Genomic DNA, 26,194 nt, shown 5'->3' with positions numbered 1-26,194 from the left:
TGGAGCCTATCCCAGCTGACTACGGGCAAAAGGCGGGGTACACCCTGGACAAGTCGCCAGGTCATCACAGGGCTGACACATAGACACAGACAACCATTCACACTCACGGTCAATTTAGAGTCACCAGTTAACCTAACCTGCATGTCTTTGGACTGTGGGGGAAACCGGAGCACCCGGAGGAAACCCACGCGGACACGGGGAGAACATGCAAACTCCACACAGAAAGGCCCTCGCCGACCACGGGGCTCGAACCCAGGACCTTCTTGCTGTGAGGCGACAGCGCTAACCACTACACCACTGTGCCGCCGCATGCTGAAATCATTATTAATTTTACTTTTTTACTACAGAGCTGCAAACTCTGAACTCTGATTGATTAGTTTTCTATAAAAGCAGCTCCAACAATAGTTCCAGCTGTAATTCAACTCACAGGTTTGCACTTATTCTAATACATTATCATTTCTATAGTAACAACTACACATAATCTAAGCCTTTATAACAGCCAGAGATAGGTTTACCACCATAGCAAAGTCTTCATGAGAGAGGATTTTGCGCTTTGTGCTTGTGTTAGTAAAGTGACGTGTTGCAATTTTTCATGTTGACTTTGAGTGAGAGCCACAGCGAGAGAGAGAGAGAGAGAGAGAGAGAGAGAGAGAGAGAGACACCTAGTAAAAGAAACATATGTCTCTATCTACATTCTGACTTCTGTAAAACCTTGAAGATTTTTTGAACTGTAAACTGAACTGTAAAGAAAGAAGAAAAATGGGAACATTTATAGTGTTTATAACTGCAAGAGTGCCTACAGATGATCTGTGTTTTGTGTTAGGTTGAAGCGGAGCCATGTCCTCAAGATAGGTTTTAAAAAATAGATTCTCAGAGCTAGCCCATTCTGAATGTTTCTAAATCCAACCATGACAACCAATTCCAGGGTTATTTTAGGTTGGACAAAAACAAGTTTGATATCCTCCACAAGAGGATTCCTTATCAGAAAACTCGACATAGACTTGTAACTAGTGAGTCACATCTTTATTAAGTCCCATATAAGGGCTCATCTTATTGGCTGTGCTTTGAAAAGATCATCATAAGCTGGGTCAAGTTCAAGTTTAAATTTTCCATTCCTCATTTATAAAAGATTTATGGAATGCTTAATGTAGACACCCTTCTAATAAAATGCTGTAATCATAATGGGTACATGTATTAATGATGATTGCGTCAGGTCTCGTGCCAGTGACAGTGTAGCTCACCTTGCCATTGGTGTCTTTGGGCTGCAGGCCATAAGCCTGAATAATATACACCCGAACTAAACACTCCTCTATGCCATTAGGAGGAAGGAGACAGAACTGGCGGGGAGGTGAAGGGGCAGATGGGTCATCTGGTAATGGGTAGATCTTAAACATGCCCTGTATGACAAGATTAGAGAGGTCAGACCAAAGCAAATTCTGCATATGAAAACGCAATCATTACACATATGATTTGCAATGGAGCAGTCACTTTCCAGATTGAATGGACTATTTTGAAGAGATGAATATGTGGCCAATTGAAAAAACCTCAGTAACTCTATGAGGTCTGTTTGAAAGCTTGAACATCCGTCACATTACACATCTGGCTCTGCATGTAGGGGTTTTAAATGCAGGCAAGGATACAAGCAAAACCAATTATAGCATTTGAGTGAGTATCATGTTGTTGCTTCAATGTCATATACAGGATTTTAGAGATTTCACCTTGAACTCTCCAACAATTGAGGGATCATTGCTCTCACTCTCTTGAGTGCGTCCGCGGTACAGCTTGAAAGTCTGACAGAAATCTGCCAGCTGCTCAAAACCATCAACTTTTTCCAATTCAGTGTCGTACACCTGCAGAGGGAATAGTGTTGAGTGAGTGATTGAGTAAGAGACAGCGAGATGCCTAGTGGAGAGACTATTTTTGACTTGCATTGAAGGTCTTGAAGATGGTCTGAACTGTAAAGAAAATGAAAAACATCTTCATGATTTTACCAGAAATCCAGTCAGCTTGATTTAATAGTCTGAGGTATTCGAAATGACCTCGATGAATACAAACTATCACAAACATGGAGAGAGAGAGAGTGGGTATAAACAGAAATATCACTCATGGAAAGCATTGTATATATACTTACATAATGGTTATGGTTCAACGGATGATTATACCACACGTTATTGTATCAATTGCCAGGATGTCTTTTAGGTCATGGACTTTAATTGTGGGTCTAAAATTTCAAGTGCATTAAACAACCTTAAATGTGGTTATAATTATAAGCGTAAAGGTATTAAGGATTTTTTCTTTTACAAGAACATTTAAAATTGTTATACGACTGGAAAATATGCACTGCTGTAATATCGATGCACCACATAATTTAGCTACCTAAAAAGGCATTGAAAAGGCCACCCAGGAGACAATTTATTGATGAGAGCAAGAGTGAATATCCATAAATAGTCTGTGTTGTTCCAAATGATTCACTCTGTGTTCTGGCCACATCCCCACAACCAATGTACGACACTGCATGCATCGTATGAAATCTCTCTCCTTCTCCGTCTCACTCTCTCCCTGAGGCACCATTCGTTTAAAATAACAGCTGATCACAGCAGTTCTGAGTGAGAGTCAGTGTCAGTGTGACTCCTCCCTGCTGAGAAGCAAAGCCCAGCCTCACTTTCTTTTGCCAAACGTTCCACACAAGAGCAAGGTAAGCCCTGAGAAACAAAGGATGGCTGGAAGGCTGTCAGACTATGCTCCTGGGACAAGAAAGGATGGAAAGCCTGGCAAGGAGAGAGAGATTGTGGTGGTGGGGAGAAAGTGGTGTGGAACAAGTGGGAATGAATTGATGATGTCAGTAGCTGAGCCCCTGTCTGCTCTCAGTTATCCCCCTGCGGCATCCCCGACATGAATTCATCGGAAAAGTTGTCAGCCGAGGGCTGCTTTCTAAACAGACAAGCTCGTGGGAAGTGGGCTGGAGTGGACTAGAGGGAAGTGTACACTTGAAAGACGGCACGTGCTGTCCCCAATGGCTCAGCAGACTTTCGAAGTCATGCTGTAGAGCCATTAGACAACGTTCTCATTGCACTTTTAGTGTTTTGTTTGGTTTTGCTTGGCAGTGAATAAAACTGATGTGATTTCAGTCCAGTAATCAATTTAAGTGATTTAATATTATAAGCCATTCAGTGATTATATTTACTTTATTTCTCAGGTTTGCCTAGACAGCTGCATTGAAATTGAGCTATGTCTCATGATTGGAGCCACCAAGTGTTTTCCTTATTGTCATAAGGTTGTGAGTTAAAATCCCAACACCAGTGGTCCTATAGTACTATGCACTATATACTACACCTTATACTATACACTCTGTACTTAAGTATGGAGTGCCTGGAAAACATTTGATACCCATAATCCAGATATTGCAAACATCTCGGTGAATTTACTAATGTGAACATGATAGTCACACAAGGAGCATGTGAAGCATGACATCTGAAATGTAGTGCACTTGGCATTGCATTCTAGGTTGAAGGAAAGGCCTTCTATCATCTGTCAATCAGAGTGATGCTAGACATTTGTGTCTGTTCGCTCATGTATACTGAAGTTCAAGCGATCTGTGACACTGCATGACTTCAAGAGTTTTGAAAGAACCACAGTTTGGCATTCACCCTCTCAGGTTGAGAGCAATCATGCCATGAGGAGACTCAGCTAGTAACAAGCTAGTGAGTGGAAATTGGGAAAGATTAAAATCTGAAAGTACTATCACCTACTAATACTTAGCGAAAGGTGTATTGCTGTGTACTTTTTTTTTTTTTTTTGCCTTACCTGGAGTATGTCGAAGCCTTTCTCCAGATAACTCCCACACTTTTTCCTCTCTCCTGTCGAGGCATAAAATTTACTCCACCAATCCATAAACTCATCCTCCTAGAACAAGAAAAGGACAACAAAACAAAAAGAGAAGCAATAACATTTTAGTGGAAAACTTTTTAAGCATACTTGATACTTGTTAATAAACTTCACTTACCCAGTGGATCATCTATGTCCGGAGAGTAAAAATTCAAATTAAAACAGTATGGCAAAAAAAAAAAAAAGAGTGATTAAAGGACTGTGCCTTATACAACTAGATTGTTCATGCGCATGCAAGAGTGACTGTAGCAGTGTCCACAAAAGGCCTGGAGGTGGAGGAGTAATGAGTGGAAAGAACATTTTCCAAACTTTATGTTCTTTCCACAGTAAACTAAACCAAATGACAAATCCCTCACAGGTGACGAGGCTAGACTTTTAGGATGTAATCCGAAATCTTTCAGTAACAAGCTCTTGGACTGTACGATCTATGGTAGGAATTAACTCACTGATTTGCGCCAGTGTTAGATGTGTTCATTCCCACTGATAAAAGTGGTCACCTCTAGGCCTCATTTGTGTGGCATGAGGGACATGGAAAGTATTTGGTGGGAAACTTTCAAAAGATGGCAAGTAACAGGCACGTTTCATTCAAGCCACTACCACATTTCCACCAAACAAAGGACAAAGTAGTGCTTTTAACATAAGATTACACCCTCTGCCAGGGTCGCTGCCACGAAACAAGAAACAAAAAATATCTTTCAACTTCAAAGTGAGCCAGGGGAGCCACTGTCCAGAGCTAAGGGCTCTACTTAACACATTATCCAATTGCTGTTGACCTTCAACAGAGACAGTGCTAAAATGAATGTACACGTGTGTGTGTGTATGTGTGTGTGCGTGCACATGTGAGCAAAAGACTGACAAGCTAGCGGGACAGGATATATGTCTGTGTGTGTATGCACATGTCCATTTTCGAGAAAGATTCAGTGTATGTGAGATCTCAGCTCTTGCCCAGCTCTCACACTCCATCCACCCACACACACACACTCTCGCTGTTCCAGAAGCATGACTCTGGCATGTACTGCAGAGGGACGTTGAATCCAGCATTCTTTTCCCTGCTATTTTTCAACAGCGTCAAGGGAGGAAAAAGCAGTAGTGGGAGAGGAATGATAGAATTTGCTTCTTTTTTCTCTCAGTGCGGTCGTGGCACATGTCAGCACAGCATGTGTCATGGTGGCCAGGCACAATGTGTTTAAGTGGTGCCAGCAATTGTGTGTTTGTGTGTGCACGTGTGGCCGGGTGCATGAATTGAGAACTAGCATGTTGGATTGTAAACACACTTTGTTTTAAGTGTGTGTATAGACATGAATATGTGTGTGTACAAGTGTGATCTAGCACAAAAAAACTTCATGTTTATTTTAGGTAACTGAAAGGCTACGACTCCGACTCCTGTCAAGGTTAATAAATTGTTAGGGAGTGAAACTTTTCATGCCAGCGGTAGCAGATTTCAGAAATGGAGCACACTGGACTGTTTTGGTTCTGTTTTTGGTGTGTGTGTGTGTGTGTGTGTGTGTGTGTGTGTGTGTGTGTGTTGGGGTAACCTTATGGGGACATTTGTCTGATCCCCAATGAGATTGTAGTATATGGAGAGAAAGAGAGAGAGAGAGAGAGCTAAGCAGGCTTTTGTCACTACCCCCGAATGCTACTGGTACCACTGCTGCAGCATGTGAGAACCATGTGGCCAGTTTCTTGGCAGAAATGTGGAACCGCTCTTCACAATCAGAGGGAAAACAATGCAAAGAAAGGGAATAAAAAGAAAAACAAGCACAACACATTAAATGAATGTCAGAGAGAGAGAGACGGATGAAGCTTTAGCAATCACTGGCGAAAAGCCACAAAAAGAGAGCACAGAAATGGGGGCTTTTCGGGTGAGATGTTTTTGGGGATTCCCCTGTCAGGCAGCGCATCTACACAGAGGTGACATGAAAACGGTGGGTGAATAAGATTGGCTGTGTAGTGCACAATTGCCATCAAAGCTAGTTCAGCTATAGCGCAGGCTCTCGAGGCTCTGAATAGTGCCTTTCATACTGTGTGCATTTACCAGTGGAATATTAGCGGGTGCAGGCAGTCAAGCTTCCATCACTGATGGTGTGTGTGTGTGTGTGTGTGTGTGTATACTTTAAGTACTTTTCTGATTTTATATGTGTAGATGTATATAATGAGGGGCCATGTGTCTGGGGCTTGGTGCTTTTATTATGACTGTTATTGCACCATAGAGGACAAGACGGGTGTGTATGTGTGTGCACTTAATAAAACCTATCAACGAGCCCTTCCATTGAGGGCTTCACTGTAGTCATGGCTAAATGCCAGAATCATTTGCTCCGGCTTGCCATAACTTGTAGAGGAATAATACCGGGCAGGACAGCAGAGCCAGGCTTTGTATGCCAGCTGCACATTGCCAAGGTCGCTTCATAAGTGGGCATGCTGCCTAATGTTGATACAAGGTGGTCGAAACAGTCAGAGTGAAAACAGGGCACTGTCGCCCTTCCAAGAATTAATTCATGTCAAAGTTGTTAAAAATGCCTCGTACTACTCTCCATTCCAGAGTTAAAGGTTATAGCGAGTTTAAAAAAGAAGCTGCATGTAGTTTAGCAGTAAATGGATTTAAGGTAAATCCACAGATTTTAATGTGTAGAATGTTTTAAATATACTGTACTGGAATTCCAGATGTTTGGGCTGAAAGGTTAGACGTTTTGACTAAAAGAAACAATTTCCAAAATGGCCTCAGGAATTTGCAACAGTGGTGGGTGAAAAATTAGTTAGAGCTCTGGTGCAGGTTGAATTCCAGACATGAAACTTTATCTTGCAGCCTCTTGTAAATTCAGCCTGCTACCTTTTATGTAAGTGCATAGGAGACAGTAGAGGAATTTTTAAACGTTTATATTTTCAGGAGCAAGATGAGCCAATTGGATGGCAAGTATAAAAAAATCAAAATGTGAAGAAATGAATAAAATATACACTCTAACCCAGGTTACAACTCAACACGAGAAGCACTTTTCATCAGAATCTAGGGGATCCTTTAAATAACCTTTAGCATATTTGGACAAACTAAAGAAAATTCAGCAATGAACCAACATTCTGTTTTATGAGTGACCACAATTTTGGCTTCCCCCTCCCCTAAACTTCTGAAGTTGTTTCGGATGTCAACTATAAAAGATGAAAAATGGAAAAATCATTGAAATGCTTTTTACACGTTGGAATGTCTGGAGGCTTGGCATGTAACGGGTCAGCAGTGCTCCATGTTTCGCAGTGACTGCATCTTGGTGAAGCAGGCCTCTGTTTGACAGTCATCATAAAAGTAACAAGTGATTGTGATGTCTGTTGACATTGGAAGTAAGGAAGTTCAATTAGCCAGTCAGATATAAAGAATAGGCTTATTTTGTGAATGTTACCACACTGCTTAGTCAGTTAAGGTCAGCATTTTTGACAAAGTTCAGTGTTCCACAAATATGGTAGATATGTGTAGTAGTGTCATAAATATTGAATGAAAATTACAGCATTGATTATTTCAATATAGGAAAGCCAAATGTAAATGCTTACTTTGTCAGCTATATGAACAGCTAATTGTCAGTGTATACACATGGAACACTGTGAATTACTAAAAGGATAATAGTTTATGGATTTTCCATTTAAACAGCTTTCTTAATTACTATATGCCTGGAAGGGCATGGCTTTGTATAATAAGTGACCTTCTAGAAGATTGTTAGATACTGCACAGTCTATAGACACCATTTACTGTTCAACATATCCAGTCACAGGTTTTTGTTTATCATGCAGCATCCGCCATATTACCGGGCAAACAAAGCAACAGCCACGACAGTTTATAATGAAAACCGAAACGACTGCAGTCAGTACAATCTCTCTGAAATGATTAAAAATGTATGTTATACCAGCAGATTGCATTACATCCAAAAGCTGAAACATGCAGGCATCACAGATCCATATAATTTACCCATAAATGTATTTTTTATTCTGCTCATCGCTCTCTCGTTCTCCCATTCTCTCTCTCTCTCTGTGTGTGTGCGCGCGCGCGTGTGTGTGTGTGTGTGTGTGTGTGTGTGTGTGTGTTTACAGCTTCAGATGGTTTAAATGCAGAGGAGGAATTTTGCTGTGCTTGAGAGAACATGTGACAAAAATAAAGGCTTCTTCTTCTTAATTTAGCCATAAATGTATTTATTCCACTTGAAAAGTGTTCAGCAAACCAGCTACCAGATTTGGGACACTACGGCATTGTACGACAGTTGTAGTGTAACCTTCAGCCAATCCCAGCTGACTTCTGACAAGAGGCAGATCACCAATCATAGGGCCAACACAGAGATAAATAACCACTCACATTCATACCTATGGGCAATTTAGAGTAGCCAGTTGACCTAATCTGCATGTCTTTGGACTGTAGAAGGAAACCAGAGCACCCAGAGGAAACCCACACATGAGAAGAACATGCAGAATCCACACAGAAAGGCTCCAGTCAGCCTCAAGGTTGAAACCCAGAACCTTCTTGCAGTGAGGCGACAGTGCTAACCACTGCACCACCATGCTGCCCTTCAACTCGTACATGACTGAGATATTTCCAATTTTTTGAGCTGCATAATTGTTTTTACCAAGTAGAGTCATCAAACTGATGATGATTCATTGCTTCCCTCCGTGGATGAGCTGACTGTATCCCTGCCAAAATTAGCAAGGAGTTTAATACTTTCACAATTAGGATAGGCATTTTTAAAAGTACTTTTCATTTAATATTTCAAACACACAAACTCTGTAGCTGGATTGCTGGTGTCATTCTGTTTTTTAATTGTTTGTGAGAAGTCTTCATCTTTAGTGATGTAAAGTATTCCAGACCATCACTAAATTGTTGCAGATATTCAAGCTGTTATAGCTTTAAAGTTATTTGGGAACTGCTTAGACTGAAAAAATAAGAGCCTTGAAATTAAGATACTCTAGCAAACTAATAGTTACTCCCAAATCAAGCACTTAGCAGCTACTTTCAGCCTTAAGGGTTTTTTTGTGTGTGTGTGAATGTGGCACAAAAAGTATAGCTGTCTGTAATTTCGTCAGCCTCAAGCCTCAAGTTCTGTCCTAAACTGGGGTTTTACATTGGCAATATATGTATGAACAAACCTCACATTAACACAATGTTAAGGCACAACACAACTGCTGTATCATAAGCTGCTAGGTCCACCACCCTTAGGCCAGCAAGGCACAGCAAGAGTGGCGTCCTTCGGCTCATGCAAAGTCTACATTCAAATTTCATTAGGGGAAAAGTGACTGAAAAGCACCCCCTGCTCCTTCATCTGCTCCTGGCTTTGGCTTTGGGGGATATACATTGGGAATCTTTTAACAGCTCTATTTACTTTGGCTCTACCAAGAGAGAAAATTCAGGTTTTTGATCATCTGGTTTGAATATTTTCTAATAAAATAAATATCTTTGCAGAAAGAGAAACCTCCAAGTCTTGGCTTGGAGAGTCAGTGAGTGCTACATTTGGTGTGTGATATAAACATGCATTTGTATTGAAGGGGCCTGCATAGTGTAGGACTGCCTGACTCACGAAGAGTTATGAAAACTAACCCAGCCTCTAATGCTATGGAAACTGGGTCATATAACACCAGTGAGTTCTACCATGCCATCAAACTATCTTTAACTCACACACAGTCATAATTAGTCACACACAGAGATACATTGACTCACATGCACATAACCCATAACTCTTACAGACAAAATAGAGAGAAATTGAGCCCAATTTTGAAATCTATTTGGCTTCCTCGACCTCAACATGAATGAATGTCTATCACTTTACTTTATGAACAAAATGTAATAACACCGTTACTAGTTTAGGTATTATAATACAATGCCACTGTCTATATTCAGATAGCCTTTCCTGGATACTGCTTTTGTACCAAATTATGATTACAATCACTTGTTAACATCACCTGTTTCAAATCACATCATTATTTCATTGTTTTGCCTCATTACTCGCCCTAAATTACCCCAGTCCTAACTTTTTTGGAATGTGTTGCAGGTCTGAAATGCAGGAATGGATGTATATTAACAGATGAAATGAAGTTGACCAGAAAAAAACATGAAATATCTTGAGTTCATACTGTCTGTAATGAAATAAGTCAAAGTAATTTTAGAAATCACTGCTTTCTTTGCATTTTCCATACCTTCCCAACTTTTTCTGATTTGGGGTTGTTGATATCGCATAGCAGCATTATGTTCATAGTCCATAATTAGCAGCTAAACAGAGTGATGCATGTTTATAATCAGCACTTGAAGCCATTGCTATTCATGTCTCAGTGCCATTTTTGCATAATTTGGGTGTAACGATGGGTTCAATGAAGCAGAATTGTCAAAATCTGCAGTTTTTGTCTGATGACAAAATGATAACAAGTGACCCTCTTAATCACCTGAATCTCTTTCAGTTACTGTAGTTACATACATCTTACAAGATGCACCTTAGAACAACCTTTAAACTTTAGACCTTGGACTGTTATCCTTCCAGTTACTGTTAAAAAAAAAAAGTAAATATAAATGGTGCAATTTATGACTGGGAGAGACAGTAGTACTTTGGAGCACCATTTGTTAAAAGACATATTTATTTTTCTATATTTATGACTACATTGCCACAACTACTCTGAAGTGGTATTATAATTATGAAAAACAGAACAATTTCCCACTCTTCCCCAAACAAATAATCAACTGAAACCAAAGCATTTCATAAATGTCCCACTTGAAAGTCATAGCGTTTCATTCTTTTTAACTATTTTTAATTATTCCAGTATATCTGTTTTTTTCTGAGTTTTTTTTTTAAATTGTTCTTGATTATATAATCAAATACAGCAAATGTGTGAGGAATTCTCTCATTGAATAAAGGAATATATTGGAAACAGTTGATTTTTTTTTTTTTTGCGCCCCCGATTTTCTCCATAATTTAGTCATGGCCAATTTCCACCCACTAGACACCTCTCCCCAGTCACACAACAGCTACTAACCAGGGAGGGCAATGGCTATCACATGCTTCATCCAAGGCACATGACACCAGCCAACACCATTTTTTCAAACTGCTTGTTTAGGGCCATGTGTTACATACTTGGAGGAAAAAGCTATCCGCCCACCTCCACATACACAATCTCACAGACACCCATAATTGTCGAGCATTGCTACAATTGACATGGGAGGGAGGAAGCCACCTCAGAGCACGACAATTGTGCTCTCTTCAGCTCCCGGCCATGGACGGCTATGGCATTTGAACTAGCAATCTCTGGAAGATAGGGTAAAAACTTTTCTGTTCCACCACTCAGAAGTGTAAACAGTTGATTTGTAAATGTATTGGTCCCTGGACACAAGACATATTAACATAATCTAAGAGTAAAGTACAGGCATGCATATATCATTGAACATGCACATACATACATGCAGGGTCACACAGAGGAAGTAACACATGCTTACACAAGACTTTAAAAGGTATAGCCACAATATTTAGATCATACATACGTACATGGAGGCTGGAGTGAGAAGGCGAAATGTTAATAATAGCGGAACTGGTGCCATCTGCCAGCTACAAACCAGAGGCATGGTTGTTAGTATGTTAAAATATTGCACACTGTCAAAATTGTAGGGAAAACCACAGTTCTATGCATCAAAAAATAGAAAAGAAAAGTAAAATGGTTTAAAATAAACCAAATCACAAAATGATTTACATATTATATACAGTATAAATTTACGGTCTGAGGTAGGGATTTTTCTCAGTTACTATAAACAGTTATTCCATCAAATCGAGTTGTACTTTAGCTGAGAGCCGAGCTATAAGCTATGTACGACAAGATTGAGTGGAATAACTGTTTCATTCTATCCACATTCACTGGATTCTGAGAAACAGAGCATTTGTATATTTTGAAAATTTGATAAATAAAAACTTTATACAAAACGCCTGACAAAATCATTTCCGCTTAGAATGTAAACAAACCGGCAAAATGACAGTAGCAATTTGTGAAACATACAATAATAATAATAATTCTTGAAAAATAACAAAAGATACTTTCTTACCATGAAATACTTTCATTCCATATTTTGGGTTTTTTTTGGGGGGGGTTGTATTTTTTGGGGTTTTGTTTTTGAGTAGAATTTTTACTTCATCCTCAATTGGTTCAGCAAAATGCTCTGCCATTTTGTTTTTCTCTACTCACAGTATATGAGCTGATATCCTTGTTGTAGAGTAGTCAGAGCGCGCGATTGCTCAGATCCAATGAATGTGGATAGAATATATATAATTTAACTGTAAGCATATATATATATATATATATATATATACTGTATGCATTATAATAAAATGATAGGTATGATAGGACGAAGATGCATCAGTATTGTTAGATATTCTGTTTAAGGGTAATATGACAAGGACAATGTTTACAGAATAAGCTTGAGTATAATGAGGCAGAGATGCCTTTCACAAGCATTCACATATGTACTGAGCTATTTTTCTGTCAAATGTAATTATATGTAAATGCAATGATGAGATTGTACTTTGATAAATTGCTCATTCATTCCTTTTCAATAACTGTTTATTCCAATTAGAGCTGTGGTAAACCCGGAGCCTATCCCAAGACCACTGGAACTCTGGAAGGTGGGAGAATTCACCCCAGATATCAATCCATCGCAGAACAACATGCACACACATTCACACACTCATTCACCCCTATGGGCAATTTAGTGGAGCCAATCCACCTACTGGCATATTTTATACAAGACGGGAGAAAACTGGAGAACCCAGGGGAAACCCACAGACACATAGAGAACATGGAAAACTCTAAACAAATAGTAAACCAAGCACAGGATTGAAGCAGAGTTCATGAAGCTATAAAGGTGCAACAATACCTACTGTGCCACCATTAGTTATTTATGAAATTGGCATTGGATTTTCAGTTCATATTACAACCCCAAATCAGAAAAAAGTTGAGACAGTATGAAAAATGCAAATTTAAAAAAAAAGAAAGCAGTCATTTCTAAATTTCCTTTGACTTGTATTTCATTGCAGTCAGTATAAACCCCAGATATTTCAAGTTTTGTCTGGTCAGCTTCATTTCATTTGTTAATATACATCCATTCCTGTGTTTCAGGCCTGCAACACATTCTAAAAAAGTTGGGAGAGGGTCAATTTGGGGCTAGTAATGAAGTAAAACAATGAAATAATGATGTGATTTGAAACAGGTGATGTAATGATGTGGAAGTTTCAAAATTTCATATTTATTCAGAATAGAACATACATGTAGATGACATCAAATATTTAAACTGAGAAAATGTATCATTTAAAGAGAAAAATTAGGTGATTTTTAAATTTCATGACAACAACACATCTCAAAAAAGTTGGGACAAGGCCATGTTTACCACTGTGAGACATCCCCTTTTCTCTTTACAACAGTCTGTAAACGTCTGGGGACTGAGGAGACAAGTTGCTCAAGTTTAGGGACAGGAATGTTAACCCATTCTTGTCTAATGTAGGATTCTAGTTGCTCAACTGTCTTAGGTCTTTTTTGTCGCATCTTCCGTTTTATGATGCGCCAAATGTTTTCTATGGGTGAAAGATCTGGACTGCAGGCTGGCCAGTTCAGTACCCGGAACTTCCTTCTACGCAGCCATGATGCTGTAATTGATGCAGTACGTGGTTTGGCATTGTCATGTTGGAAAATGCAAGGTCTTCCCTGAAAGAGACGTCGTCTGGATGGGAGCACATGTTGCTCTAGAACCTGGATATACCTTTCAGCATTGATGGTTTCTTTCCAGATGTGTAAGCTGCCCATGCCACACGCACTAATGCAACCCCATACCATCAGAGATGCAGGCTTCTGAACTGAGTGCTGTTAACAACTTGGGTCGTCCTTCTCCTCTTTAGTCCGAATTACACGGCGACCCTGATTTCCATAAAGAACTTCAAATTTTGATTCGTCTGACCACAGAACAGTTTTCCACTTTGCCACAGTCCATTTTAAATGAGCCTTGGCCCAGAGAAGACGTCTGCGCTTCTGGATCATGTTTAGATACGGCTTCTTCTTTGAACTATCGAGTTTTAGCTGGCAACGGCGGATGGCACGGTGAATTGTGTTCACAGATAATGTTCTCTGGAAATATTCCTGAGCCCATTTTGTGATTTCCAATACAGAAGCATGCCTGTATGTGATGCAGTGCCGTCTAAGGGCCCGAAGATCACGGGCACCCAGTATGGTTTTCCGGCCTTGACCCTTACGCACAGAGATTCTTCCAGATTCTCTGAATCTTTTGATGATATTATGCACTGTAGATGATGATATGTTCAAACTCTTTGCAGTTTTACACTGTCAAACTCCTTTCTGATATTGCTCCACTATTTGTCGGCGCAGAATTAGGGGGATTGGTGATCCTCTTCCCATCTTTACTTCTGAGAGCCGCTGCCACTCCAAGATGCTCTTTTTATACCCAGTCATGTTAATGACCTATTGCCAACTGACCTAATGAGTTGCAATTTGGTCCTCCAGCTGTTCCTTTTTTGTACCTTTAACTTTTCCAGCCTCTTATTGCCCCTGTCCCAACTTTTTTGAGATGTGTTGCTGTCATGAAATTTCAAATGAGCCAATATTTGGCATGAAATTTCAAAATGTCTCACTTTCGACATTTGATATGTTGTCTATGTTCTATTGTGAATACAATATCAGTTTTTGAGATTTGTAAATTATTGCATTCCGTTTTTATTTACAATTTGTACTTTGTCCCAACTTTTTTGGAATCGGGGTTGTATTAAAATAAATACAATGCTCCTCAAAGGAAGATATGAAGGGATTTGGATATTTCAGCCTCTATGGTGCATAATTTCATGAAGTGATTCAAGGAATCTGAAGAAAGGGCAAAGATGCAAGCCTAAGCTGAACACCTGTGATCTCTGATTCCTCTGTTGGCACTACATCAAGAACTGTCATTCATCTATAGCTGATATAACCACATGGGCTCAGGATTAATTTGGCAAACCTTTGTCAAGCACTACAACACACAGTTACATCCACAAATGCCAGTTAAAACTTTACTGTGCAAAAAGGAAGCCTTATGTTAACTGTGTCCAGAAGCACCATCGACTTCTCTGAGCTCGGAGGCATCTGGGATGGACCAACAAACAGTGGAAATGTGTATTGTGGTCAGATGAATCAGTATTTCAGGTCTTTTTTGGAAGAAATGGATGTCATGTGCTCCAAACCAAAGATGAAGAGGACCATTCAGACTGTTACCAGCAAAAGCCCAAAAGCCAGGGTCTGTCATGGTATGAGGTTGTGTCAGTGAACTTGGCAGCAGTAACTTCCACTTCTGTGCCTTCAAAACAACATCTTTTCCAGGGATATTTCAACAAGACAATGCAAAACCACATTCTGCACACATTACAAAGGCATGGCTGCGGAAAGAGAGGGTGCCTGTCCCCTCTGTCTCTAATAAAGAATGCATGACAAATAACATTCTCATACTGTTGCACACCTTAAGACCTGTTTGCAGGAAGAATGGGACAAAATAACACCTGAAATGCTTCATCACTTGGTGTCTTCAGTCTCTTAACATCTTTTAAATGTGAGAAGGAATGGCAACATTATAAAGTGGTAAATGCTCCAACTTCTTTTGAAAAGTGTTGCAAGAATCAAAATTGTAATGTGTTTATTTTGAAAAATCAATCAAATTCATAAGGTGAAACATCAAATAATGTGTTGTATTGTTTTGAGTGCAATACAAATAAAAGATTATTTACAAATCTTTTTTTTTCAGTTTTAATTTCAATTTCAACATACTATCCCAATTTTTTCTGATTTGGGGTTGTTATTATTATTTTTGCCTTAAATGAATGGATACCTATTTCTGACAGGAGGATAACTCCTTAGATATCCATATTTCAGGCAACACTGGGTTTTCAGTATATGTAAAAGTCATTATGAATGCTAGACCTTTGAATTGCAATTTATTGATGAAGAAAGATGCAGTCATTTTTTCCATGGCTTAAGAATGTGGCTTCCCCAGTAATAACTCCAGTAGATTGTGGCCAGGAACAAAAAGTGTGCAAATCTAATGCACAAACATGACATATGATGATATCAGATCATCGTACCCTTTAGCACTTAATGAATCTATTGTTGTCCTTGGGAGTATATTTATGTAAAGTGCTAAGCTGATGATAAAGTAGCAGAAATTCATCTTCTGAATTAAACAACTGGTGAATAATGAGACCCTGAAAAGCAGAGGGAATAATGGAATTTCTGTCGAAAAACTACAACTTTCACTGGAAATGACAACAGTAGGACTGTGTTGTATAATATCCACATAACAAGATTGAAAAGAACATCATTCAATTTCAAATCATTTAAGCTGCAGTAACTTAACTCACATCTTGCAGACATTACAAATATCATCCAGGAGTGTGATGGATATAGGTGTATTTGCACTTAAATGGATAAGGTTGAGACTAGGGTGAAGGTTTGTTTAATTTTTCAGTTAGGTCATGTGAGTGAGATAGCTCTGAATCATCCTCAGAGACGTATACATGCCAGGTTGCCAATAAACACCAACCAAACACAACCATTGCCAAATCAATTAGACTGCAATGGTATGCCTTGGAAGCTAATCAGGTTGACAGAAATATTTGCTTAAACACTCATCCAAAACCATCATCATAACCACTTCAGACTTAAAACCAGACGGGTGTGGGGAAAAACATTATAGAAGAACAGCGTTACAACTGTGGAGTTTTGCCCAAAGACGTGTCATTACATGTGCCAACACAGAATGTTCAACACAGAAACTTTGTCAAATTAAGCTACCCTTATATCACAAAAGTTAAACATGAGGTTTGTGCAGTGACACAGAGAAGTGTCTAAAGGGATTGATATGACACATACGTCAGAACCTACATTTAAACAAAGTTTAAATGAGCAAAGACTTCTTAGGTCACACAAAGACAATCCAGCATTTGAGACTACATAAAGATTCTAAATCAACAAGCTAATCAGACAGTCAAAAAGAGCCAAGGTCACCCTTCGCCAAGGCTTCAGCCTTGTTCTGGTGTGGTGCTTCAGAGAAGGACCTGGTTGCAGAGGTCTGTCAGCAAGTGCTCCTTTTTCCCTAGAATCGACCCTAAGCAGGAGGCTTTGGGAGGAAGACAGAGGAGGATGGAGGAGGGGCAGGGAGGGATGGTTCCTGTGGCGCCTGTGGTGAGCAGGCAGGAACGGGGGAACTCAGTTGCCCACGACAACGACTCACCACATCAGAGGCAGGCCTGAACCCTAGCAGCGCCTTCTTCAGCCTAGTGCCAGGACATTATGTATACAATAACAGAGGCAGCTTTACAAGGCACTCAAAGGAACAGCTAATTAGGAACAGGGCCATTCGTTTGCTGTTGTCCTCTAATGTGGGGCAGTTGCATTACAGCACATTACAAAAGTACACTTGAAAAGTTTCAATGGACTGAACAGGCTGGATCACCTCTCTCTATATAATAACACATGCATCCTCCCAAGCTGTAATGCCCCCCCCCCAGCAAATCCATCAAGGTATGACAAAGCTGATCCTATTAGAATATCCTATCGGTGTCCAGAAAGTCCCATTTGAAAAACATCCTGAAAGCATCTCTACATGGGTCCCCACTTTTAGCACCCTCTTTCTGCAGTTTGTTCTTAAACCAAAGAGTAAAGAGCCAAAGAGCATCTATAAAGCCACTAAGGGTGTGTTAACTTTCCCCAAAAGATGTTGCCTTTGGCCTTCATCAAAACTTGTACTGAGTGACAAACATGCTCCTTTCTACCAGAGAGCATTTTTCAGGGAATATAAGATCCTAGTTCAGGGTACTATCTGGAGCCAAAGTGGAGTCTTTGGGGAAATGATGGGGGCTCAAGTTTCACTTAATGCACTGGGGAGTGTAGCCCAGCTTTCTGCCCCCACAGCATAAAACACAAGGAATTCACAGATGTGGAAATAATTCAGAGCACTGAGAGTTTTTGGCTCACTGTAATGGTGTATGCCTGGTATAACTTTGTACATTTAAATTGGTTATATACAAAGAGTTGGATGTGACCCACTCATCATCAAGCTCGACAAAATAGTCCACTCCTTTATGTGAAGTGACAGGTTCGAGGGACCGACCCTGTTATGAAATGTCAATCCAAAACCAAAAAAGCCAGCAAACAAGTACTACTGATCTGAAAAAAATATGACATAGTATCAGCTATTAGATGATTTGTGGATACAGACACCAAAGATCTGCTTTGGCCTAAGAGCAGAACCTTTACTGTATCGCTTCCATTGCAAGGCAAAGTCTTAAACCGTTCAAAACAGAGGAGGCTTCAAACAGCTGCAGAGTGGCACAAGATCAGATTGTTCTTTTTGGCTTTTCTAACTTCCCCCGGTTTTGTGTGGGGCTTACTTTCAGGCCTACGTTTCCACTAGAGTGTCAGGAGTCATGTGAAACTGAAATTCTAGGATTCAGCTCAGGTTCAGCTCAGACATAGTCAACTACTCTGGATTAACAACATGTGGCCATGCATCTAGCCACATATAAGCTAGCAAGCATGCACCTGTATCCAAAAATAGCAATAACAATAATAATAAGATTATTTGAAAGACCATGAGCTTACCTATGAAACCCACCAAGTAATATGTTAACATATAGTATGTATCAACAAGCTAAATCTGCAGAACATGCATCCTACAGAACATACGCTCCCAACCCCAGCATCTGTCTCTTTACTGCTCTCAGAACTTTTCTGATGGACAGAGATGAGAATCATGAGGGGATTTTCACATGGATAGCTGTGGTTGTGGTTCCCGTTTTATTTATTCTGACCCGAACAAGTCATTTGATGGCGGTCCTTTGACAAGGCAAGCCAGAAAACAAATGAGAGAAAAATGTTCCCTCATACAAATGCAGAGATCTAAATAACCCATTGTGCTGTCATTGCAATACAGCTGAATTCATAGGGGGATATAGAAGAGGTATTTACTCTGTATTTAGCAAAATGCTTACTTAGTCAAAAATGTGCATCTTTCATTCAAAGGACTATATTTCAGTGGTATATCAAATGATTGTAATACTGTATTATACCAGAATGTAAAGCCAAACTGGAAGATCAATCTTGTAAATATAACTGCAAAAATTGCCAAAGGGAACAAGTTATCCATTCGATCCAAAGTTAATTTTGTTTTCAGTTATTTATTCAAGTGAACAAACTAACTAAACAAAAAGTTGAAAGGTCAAAACTGAGAAATGGAAACAATTTTCCAATTTTCAGAACCTCTCTTGATCATTTTTTATGATGTTATTATGTTTTTGGTGTGGCAGTTATGTTTTCATTCTGTAGTTATGGCAGGCAATTGATAAACGCTATAGGAGGCTTTATTAAAAGTGAGTCTCTTTTTAATGAACGCTATAGGAGGCTTCATTAAATGCTGTGGATATGGGTTTTAAAACCATTTGTTAATTATATGGGTATTTATCATTTCATAATGTGCTTCCAGCAATTCCTTAACAACTACTTCACTTGTTGACTATACAAAAACAATCCTCCCCATCAACCATTAATAAGGGCAGTAAAATAAAAAAATAAAAAACTGTTCATCTTTCTAGCAGGTGGGGTGGAGCATTGTTTAGCACGGGTCTACACCATGAAGGGTGTATTTGGAGACAAGCTAGTGGGGTAATGACAAATGGTACACACCTGAGCCCTATAGTTCCATGTATAGTTATATAGTCTCTCTCTCTGTCTCTCTCTATTCTGAGCAGTAATCTGAGTATGTCTGTGTGTGGCCATGAGCAAAGCACAGTTTTAAGTTACCGTCTGACTACGGTGCCAAGGCACAAACCCAAATTAAGAAAAGCTCGCATGTGCGCTTACCCTTGGTCTGCTTTATTCCCTGAGTGGCATGTTGTTGAGATTGTTAGATTGGTGCCAAATCCCAGGAGCTGTCTACAGACTAAGAATGAGAGTCTGTTCACCCAAGTGGTCCAGTTGTGCAGGAGTGATGCCAGTGCAGCAACATCAGGCTTTCCTTGGCCTACAACCACAGCATCAAGAGATCTTTCCCCAAATACCCCAAATAGTGCTTCGCATTTGCCCAGAGGTTTCTCAACACCTGCAAGTGCTTGCTGAGACATGATCCACAGCAGGCAGAGAAGGTAGACAAATGGCTGGTGTTGGAGCAGTTTGTCATTTGACCTCCAGATGATATCTCTGAGTTTGGGAAAGTGGCACAAACCCAACACTTTAGTTGAAGATATCCACCTGGCCAGCAACCATGTGCAGATTTGCTGGCCAAGAGAACCTGCATGCCATTCTCCCCAGCCCAGAACTGCTCCTACCCCAGCATTGCTCTGGGTCCTACAGTGCTTACTCTATCTGCAAGACCTGATGGACCAAAGCCTGATTCAAGACAAGACATTGGAAAGGGGCTAGGAGGTGAAGCTGAGGTATATTCAATATGATCTGAAAAAAATATCCTTTGGTGACACTGAATGCATTGAATACAGAGGCCAAAACATACAGCAAAGGGTGCAGTTAGTCCCTATCTTTTCTACTCAGTAATTTTGGGAACAGATTTGGTTCAGTTAGCAGCAGACTTATACTGCTGCTACTCAGCAGTTTTCTTAAATTGTGGAGAGAGGTAGTCCCTGTTGTTTTGGCAACAGAGAGAGAGAGATGAGTGGCAGAGAGAGATGAGTTGGGGCAGCAGTGTTCAAAAACACAAATCCCACTTCAATCCCTCTTGGAGTCCATCTCTCACCATCCTGAAGAGCAGAGGTTGCCAAGCTGCAAGCAAAATTTTCTGATGTCTTTTCTCCCCTGTCTTGGCTTTATTGCTTGCCTGAAGGAAAGTGATTCAGGACAAATTGGGATAAATCCTATAGCTGGGAGTAATAAAGGAGCCACACAGTAACTAGAACAAGTCCAGTATGCTTATGCCCAGGGTGTATGGAATGATCCATTTCTGCATGGATCTCTGCAATTTGAAAACAGTTTAAAAATATGATGCCTGTCCAGTGCCTTATTTTGAAAAGCTCCTGGATCGGCTAAATGTAGTTCATTTGCATTTGACTCTATATTTGACCAAGGATGATTGGCAGATCCCCTTACTGTCAAAGTCTAAGGGGAAATATATATCTTTGGTTTACCAGTTTATCATTTTTCATTTTGGGCTTGTCAGAGCCCCAACTATGTTTCAGAAGTTAATGGACTACATGCTATAGCCCCACAAAACACATGCCATTGTTTATTTAAACAACATAGTTATCTATAGTGACAGTTTGCACAGGCATATACAGCATAATATGATATCAAGAAAGTCCTTGAGATCAATCCCACGAAGTGTTACAGTTGGGCAAGTGGAGGTATAGTATACTGTGTGGGCATCATCTTGGGTCCTGGAAAAGTGCATCCTCAAATTGACCAAAAAAAGTGAAGCAGGTGAGACCTTGCTTGTGGCTACATTCTCTCTCTCTCTCATATATATATATATATATGAGAGAGAGAGAGAGAGAGAATGAATGTGGCCACAAGCAAGGTCTCACCTGCTTCTAGATAGATAGGTAGATAGATGGATAGATAGATAGATCATTTTTAAACCATGTCTAAGTTTCACAATTTCAACTGCAGTACTTCATTGTAGGGGGAAAAGATAGAGAATGTGTTGTAAATTTTTAGTGATTTAATTGCTAGGAACTAGGAGTAGTAATATTCTGTCAATTTACTAGACTCTTACACTACGTTCAGACTGCAACCTGAAACGACCCATATCCGATTTGTTGTGAAATCCGATTTTTTTGTTAGGCCGTTCACATTACCAATTATATGAGACTTGTATGCGATCTCCAATATGAACGGAAAACGACCCAAAAGTGTCCCGCATGCGCAAATTGACACGTAATAAGCACATCTACGTAATACGTAAACAAAAAAAAAGCGCACTCTTCAAGTTTGCAAGTAAAGCATGGAGATGAGGCGAGACCTGGCGATGTGTTTTTTGTGGCGGCGGCAGAACTCACACAATAATCTGATTAATGTGGGCAGCAGACTAATGAGACCGAAGGTGTCAAATTACTGGAAATTTCCAGAACAATCTTATCTTGTAATACAGGATGATTTAACATCCAGGTCCCTACCAAATCCACCATTAGCTTGATCAATTCTATAAAAGTCTATTTAAATTCTGAAAACTGTACAAATGTTGTTGTTTTCCACCAAAGAGGCGGGATTAGCCAACTCAGAATAGTGACGTTTGTCTCTTGTTGATGACGTGTAGGTCGCATGAATGCGACCTGTCCGGTCAGACTGCAGTCACATGTGAAAATATCGGATCTGCATCGGATTTAGGACCACATATCCAAGCGGCCTGGGTCGCATGTGAAAAAATCGGATCTGTGTCGTTCAGATTGTCAATAACAAATCGGATACAGGTCGCATATGGGCAAAAAAAAATCGGATATGGGTCGTTTCAGGGTGCAGTCTGAACGTAGCCTTATTAGCTGTTTCTTTAAATACTTGCCATTTTATCATTTATATATCATCATATTATTCATTCTTTTAATTTGTGTGTTTTTAAATTGTCTCTTGCTTTTATGTAAAAAACAATAACAACACAAACACACACACACACACACACACACACACACACACACACACGCAAACAACCTGCTTCTTCAGCCCTTTTTTTTAACCTTGAAGAAATGACAGGCAGGTCATTTTATTAATGTGAATGTCAACATAAACACCTGGAAATCAACATAAGCACCTGTATAATGTAACCGAATATGCTTTGTGCTCACATAAATGGTGACATAACTTCTAAACTTACGTCGCCAACTTAATTTGCCAGTGCTGAATACTTACTATTTCTCTGACAGGCGAGGGCAACGACTGGCCAGTGATCAAAACACATTTCTGTTTTAGGCAGGGTGCGGCCAATGTTAGCAATGAGCCAGAGGTTCCGTTGTTAAGGAATTACCCCTAGACTCTGTGTTTAAGGGTGTGTTCTGTATATAACATCTCATAAGATCATACCTCACTTACTGTAAGTGTCCAAAGGGAACCTAGAGAAACCCAAGCTACATGACCCCAGAACCACCAAATAGCAGCCAAAAGAATTACACTCATAAAAAAAAAGACTTACGTAATCAAACAAATCATATACGAGTCTGTCGCACTTAAGTAAGCCTTAAGGTTAATGCTTCTTTTAGAACAACGTTAGACTGAGTTAGCGATGATGACATTTTCAGCCATACACCCAAGGGTCTCAAGCAATGGACCTTCCCATTTTTGTTTGGTTTGGACTTCTTGGAATCATTTGTGTTTTAGTGAGACCTGTTATTGACTAGTACTAATAGACAGAGATTAAAAAAAAAACTGTACCTGTCCAGGAATGAGAGGTTCCTTGTCGTCAATGTCAATCAGTATTTCATCTCTTGGTGTGTGAGCAATAGTTTCTATGAAGGAAAAATTAGTAAAGTCATTTTCATTACATTACATTTGCTTTTTGTATCCATTAGAATTCATTTTCTCTCTGTTCTCACCCAGCTCCTCTTCTGTGGACTCTTCGTCCTGGTTCTCAGGCAGGCAGCGGTACTCCTCCAGAGAGCGGATGGTGCATTGGCCCACCACTGGCTTCCTGCCAAACTGCCGGTTGTCAATCACTTTGATCACCAATGGAGGCATGTAGAGTTCCTCCCTGGGCAGCCGCTGGGTTCGCAAAAGATCACAGAATGTAACATTACAATACAAATGTCTAGTCGTAAGTCCTTTGTAATCTTAATCTTTCTGCCACTTATCAAACTGGATTCATTAGTTGAAAACCTTTATAGACAGACTGACATGTAGAATAAAATGTGGGGAAAAGGTCACTAAGCTTTTGACACCAAATGAAGAAAAAGATAAATGCCTTTGCTAGTCCTGACTGCGGTGCAATGCATGTCTCTTGAGTACAGTATTGTTGTTTTCTCCATTTCACATGTAATTAGAGAAGGGCTCATCTCACTGCCACAACACTCAGTGCAACTAACCAAAGGAATTATGACATGGTGAGTGTCTGTCTCATGCTTGGCATACAGCTGTCTCTAACTGACAGTGAACCGTCAACATATCCAGCCAGTATTTGTTCCACACAAAGCCTTTCACCGTAAGATGAGACTCCATGCATGCTCCAGACCGTTTAGAGTTAGGTAATTACAGGTTGGACTCGTTTGATGCAGTGGATTGTTGCTGTGGCAGTCATTGCAGCAATAAGGTCCAAAAAACAATGCCAGCAAACTGAAACTCATGTCAAGCCTAATGATATTGATGATCTATACTGCCAAAACTGCACATTTTAAGAAATGGACAAGCAAAAAAAAAAAATTTTTTTTTCAACATAACGACAAGAAATTTAGGTGCATTTTTTGTTGTTTATCAGGACTATAATATAGTTTGGTGAAAGTTAATAGTTACCTATTAAATCAGAAAATGTCCCCAAGAGATTTGGTTACAAATTAAATAGATTAATATTATAACTGGATGTCATAGAATGATTAAGCCTACAATGTACCACATCAATGAAGAGTGTGTTGATGTCAAAGTTGGGATTCTTCTTAGTGTTGCGGATGACACAGGACTGCACCATACAACCTCCACACTCAACCTGCAAGCTGGGAGATGTCACACTGGCCAGCTGGAAGCTCTTCAGGTTACGCAGCCCCCATGCCAGGATCTAAAATGTTATACACTGGAAGTCATATTATTTGTGATGGATGCTAAGCAATCTGCAGTTCAAATCCTTATTGTAACTATGCTGGTCTCCATGCCTGTATTGGACTAACCTCAATAGCAGTGCGCTCGAGAACAGGTTTGATGCCGTGTGGCACCATGAAGACATTTGGCTCTCTCTGGGGGGGTGGGTATGGCAAATCTGAGTCTTCTGGCTACCAATCAGAACACAAAAACAGGGCTTAACACTGAACAATCCAGTCCAATCCAATCCAATATGTAGCACAGCAGCAGGTACTGTATTGAAGTAATGCACTGTTACATTTGCTCTGTGTACCTTAATATTGCACCTTGTTCAACCTCCACACTCAACCTGCACTGTATATGTGGAACACTGTAGCTGTGTGACTTACTTACAGTGCGTGAACATTTGGAGATGGGTATCAAAAGACACACATTTTAGTTCCAGATTGCAGGGGAAATCAGTCAAACACTGTTATGTTAAATATTAGTTGTGGTTAGCCAACATGCCAAAAAATGAAACCCTGATTGTTAGCAGAATTGCATCGCTGCCTTTGGAAGCAATGTTAAAGACAATGTCACTGTTAAATACAATGGCATATTGTTTTAAATCACTGCTATATTTCTCACATCTTTAATAGTACACCATGTAATGTTTGAGTGCCATTATTTTGAGGTACAAAAGACTGCCCTTAAATTTCCCCAACCCATTAATAAGAAAAATGCTTCCCAACGCTGATATAAAATTCCTTCCAAAAACAGAACATAGGCTTTAGTTAGTAGTATGCTGTGAGCAAGTGTTATATTAGATGATGCACCATCTCAAACTTGCGGGAAATCACATTATTGTCTTGAAATGAATCTAAATTGCCAACAACACAATGGCTTGTTTCGATGTTAAGCCAAGAGCAATAAAGAAAAAGTAAAGCTTTTAGCAAAATGAAAAAACAAAAAAGTGGAAGCTTCACAGATTATTGTGAGAAAATGATCCAGCACATTTCAATGGCACTGTTTTCTTGCCTTCTGAGAATACTGATCTAATCCAGTATAAATCTAGACATCTGTGAATATGATGTTAACATACGGCAGAAGAAATTAAAAAAAAAGTAACCTCTCCAACAGCATTTTAGATTGATAGTACTCTTATGCCGCTTTTCCACTACAAACGCGGCTGAGCCGTGCCGTGCTGAGTCGAGCTGAGTCGAGCTGAACGGGGCTGTTGGAGTTGCATTTCGACTACAACCGCGCTGAACCGTGCTGGCTGGAAGTGGGTGGACACATTGGGTGGAGTTAGCGAAAGTGGGTGGACGTCACGTGATGTCGTTAAGCAGCGCAAACAGTGACATCAGTGACAGTGGCAGAACAAGTCAGAGCCGGGCCGGGGGAGGGGCAAATGACCGGGTCCTTTATTAAAGCTTATCATAACATCATTTTAGGCTACAAAATGTCCGCAACTGCGGTGTTTACCAATTTCAACACTACCGGGTGCAACTATGTTATTTAGTACATCAAGTCCTTCAAACGAACATGTAACTCAGAAACAAAAAACATTAGGATACTGTACATGGCTCATAATAAA

The 26,194-nt window shown here is 39.9% G+C and overlaps 1 protein-coding gene across 8 annotated transcripts in view; it reads right to left on the bottom strand.

The window, feature by feature from the left end:
• Positions 1–26,194, bottom strand: part of dysf (dysferlin, limb girdle muscular dystrophy 2B (autosomal recessive)) — a 151,934-nt gene that overhangs the window by 25,891 nt on the left and 99,849 nt on the right. For 7 of the 8 annotated variants that reach the window (XM_060936039.1, XM_060936048.1, XM_060936013.1 and 4 more), the window contains 7 exons: positions 24,708–24,809; positions 24,437–24,598; positions 23,430–23,595; positions 23,269–23,342; positions 3,805–3,903; positions 1,719–1,850; positions 1,242–1,397 (listed from right to left, as the gene is read on the bottom strand). In XM_060936039.1, coding sequence (XP_060792022.1) covers positions 1,242–1,397; positions 1,719–1,850; positions 3,805–3,903; positions 23,269–23,342; positions 23,430–23,595; positions 24,437–24,598; positions 24,708–24,809 — 891 coding nt within the window. Of the gene's footprint in view, positions 1–1,241; positions 1,398–1,718; positions 1,851–3,804; positions 3,904–11,375; positions 11,436–23,268; positions 23,343–23,429; positions 23,596–24,436; positions 24,599–24,707; positions 24,810–26,194 lie in introns of all 8 variants that reach the window. The other variant, XM_060936077.1, reaches the window with a different exon arrangement.

The sequence above is a fragment of the Neoarius graeffei genome, chromosome 1 (assembly GCF_027579695.1).
Source record: "Neoarius graeffei isolate fNeoGra1 chromosome 1, fNeoGra1.pri, whole genome shotgun sequence".
Taxonomy (NCBI): Eukaryota; Metazoa; Chordata; class Actinopteri; order Siluriformes; family Ariidae; genus Neoarius; species Neoarius graeffei.
The sequence above is the reverse complement of the archived record's forward strand: the minus strand, read 5'-3'. Positions and strand labels throughout refer to the sequence as shown.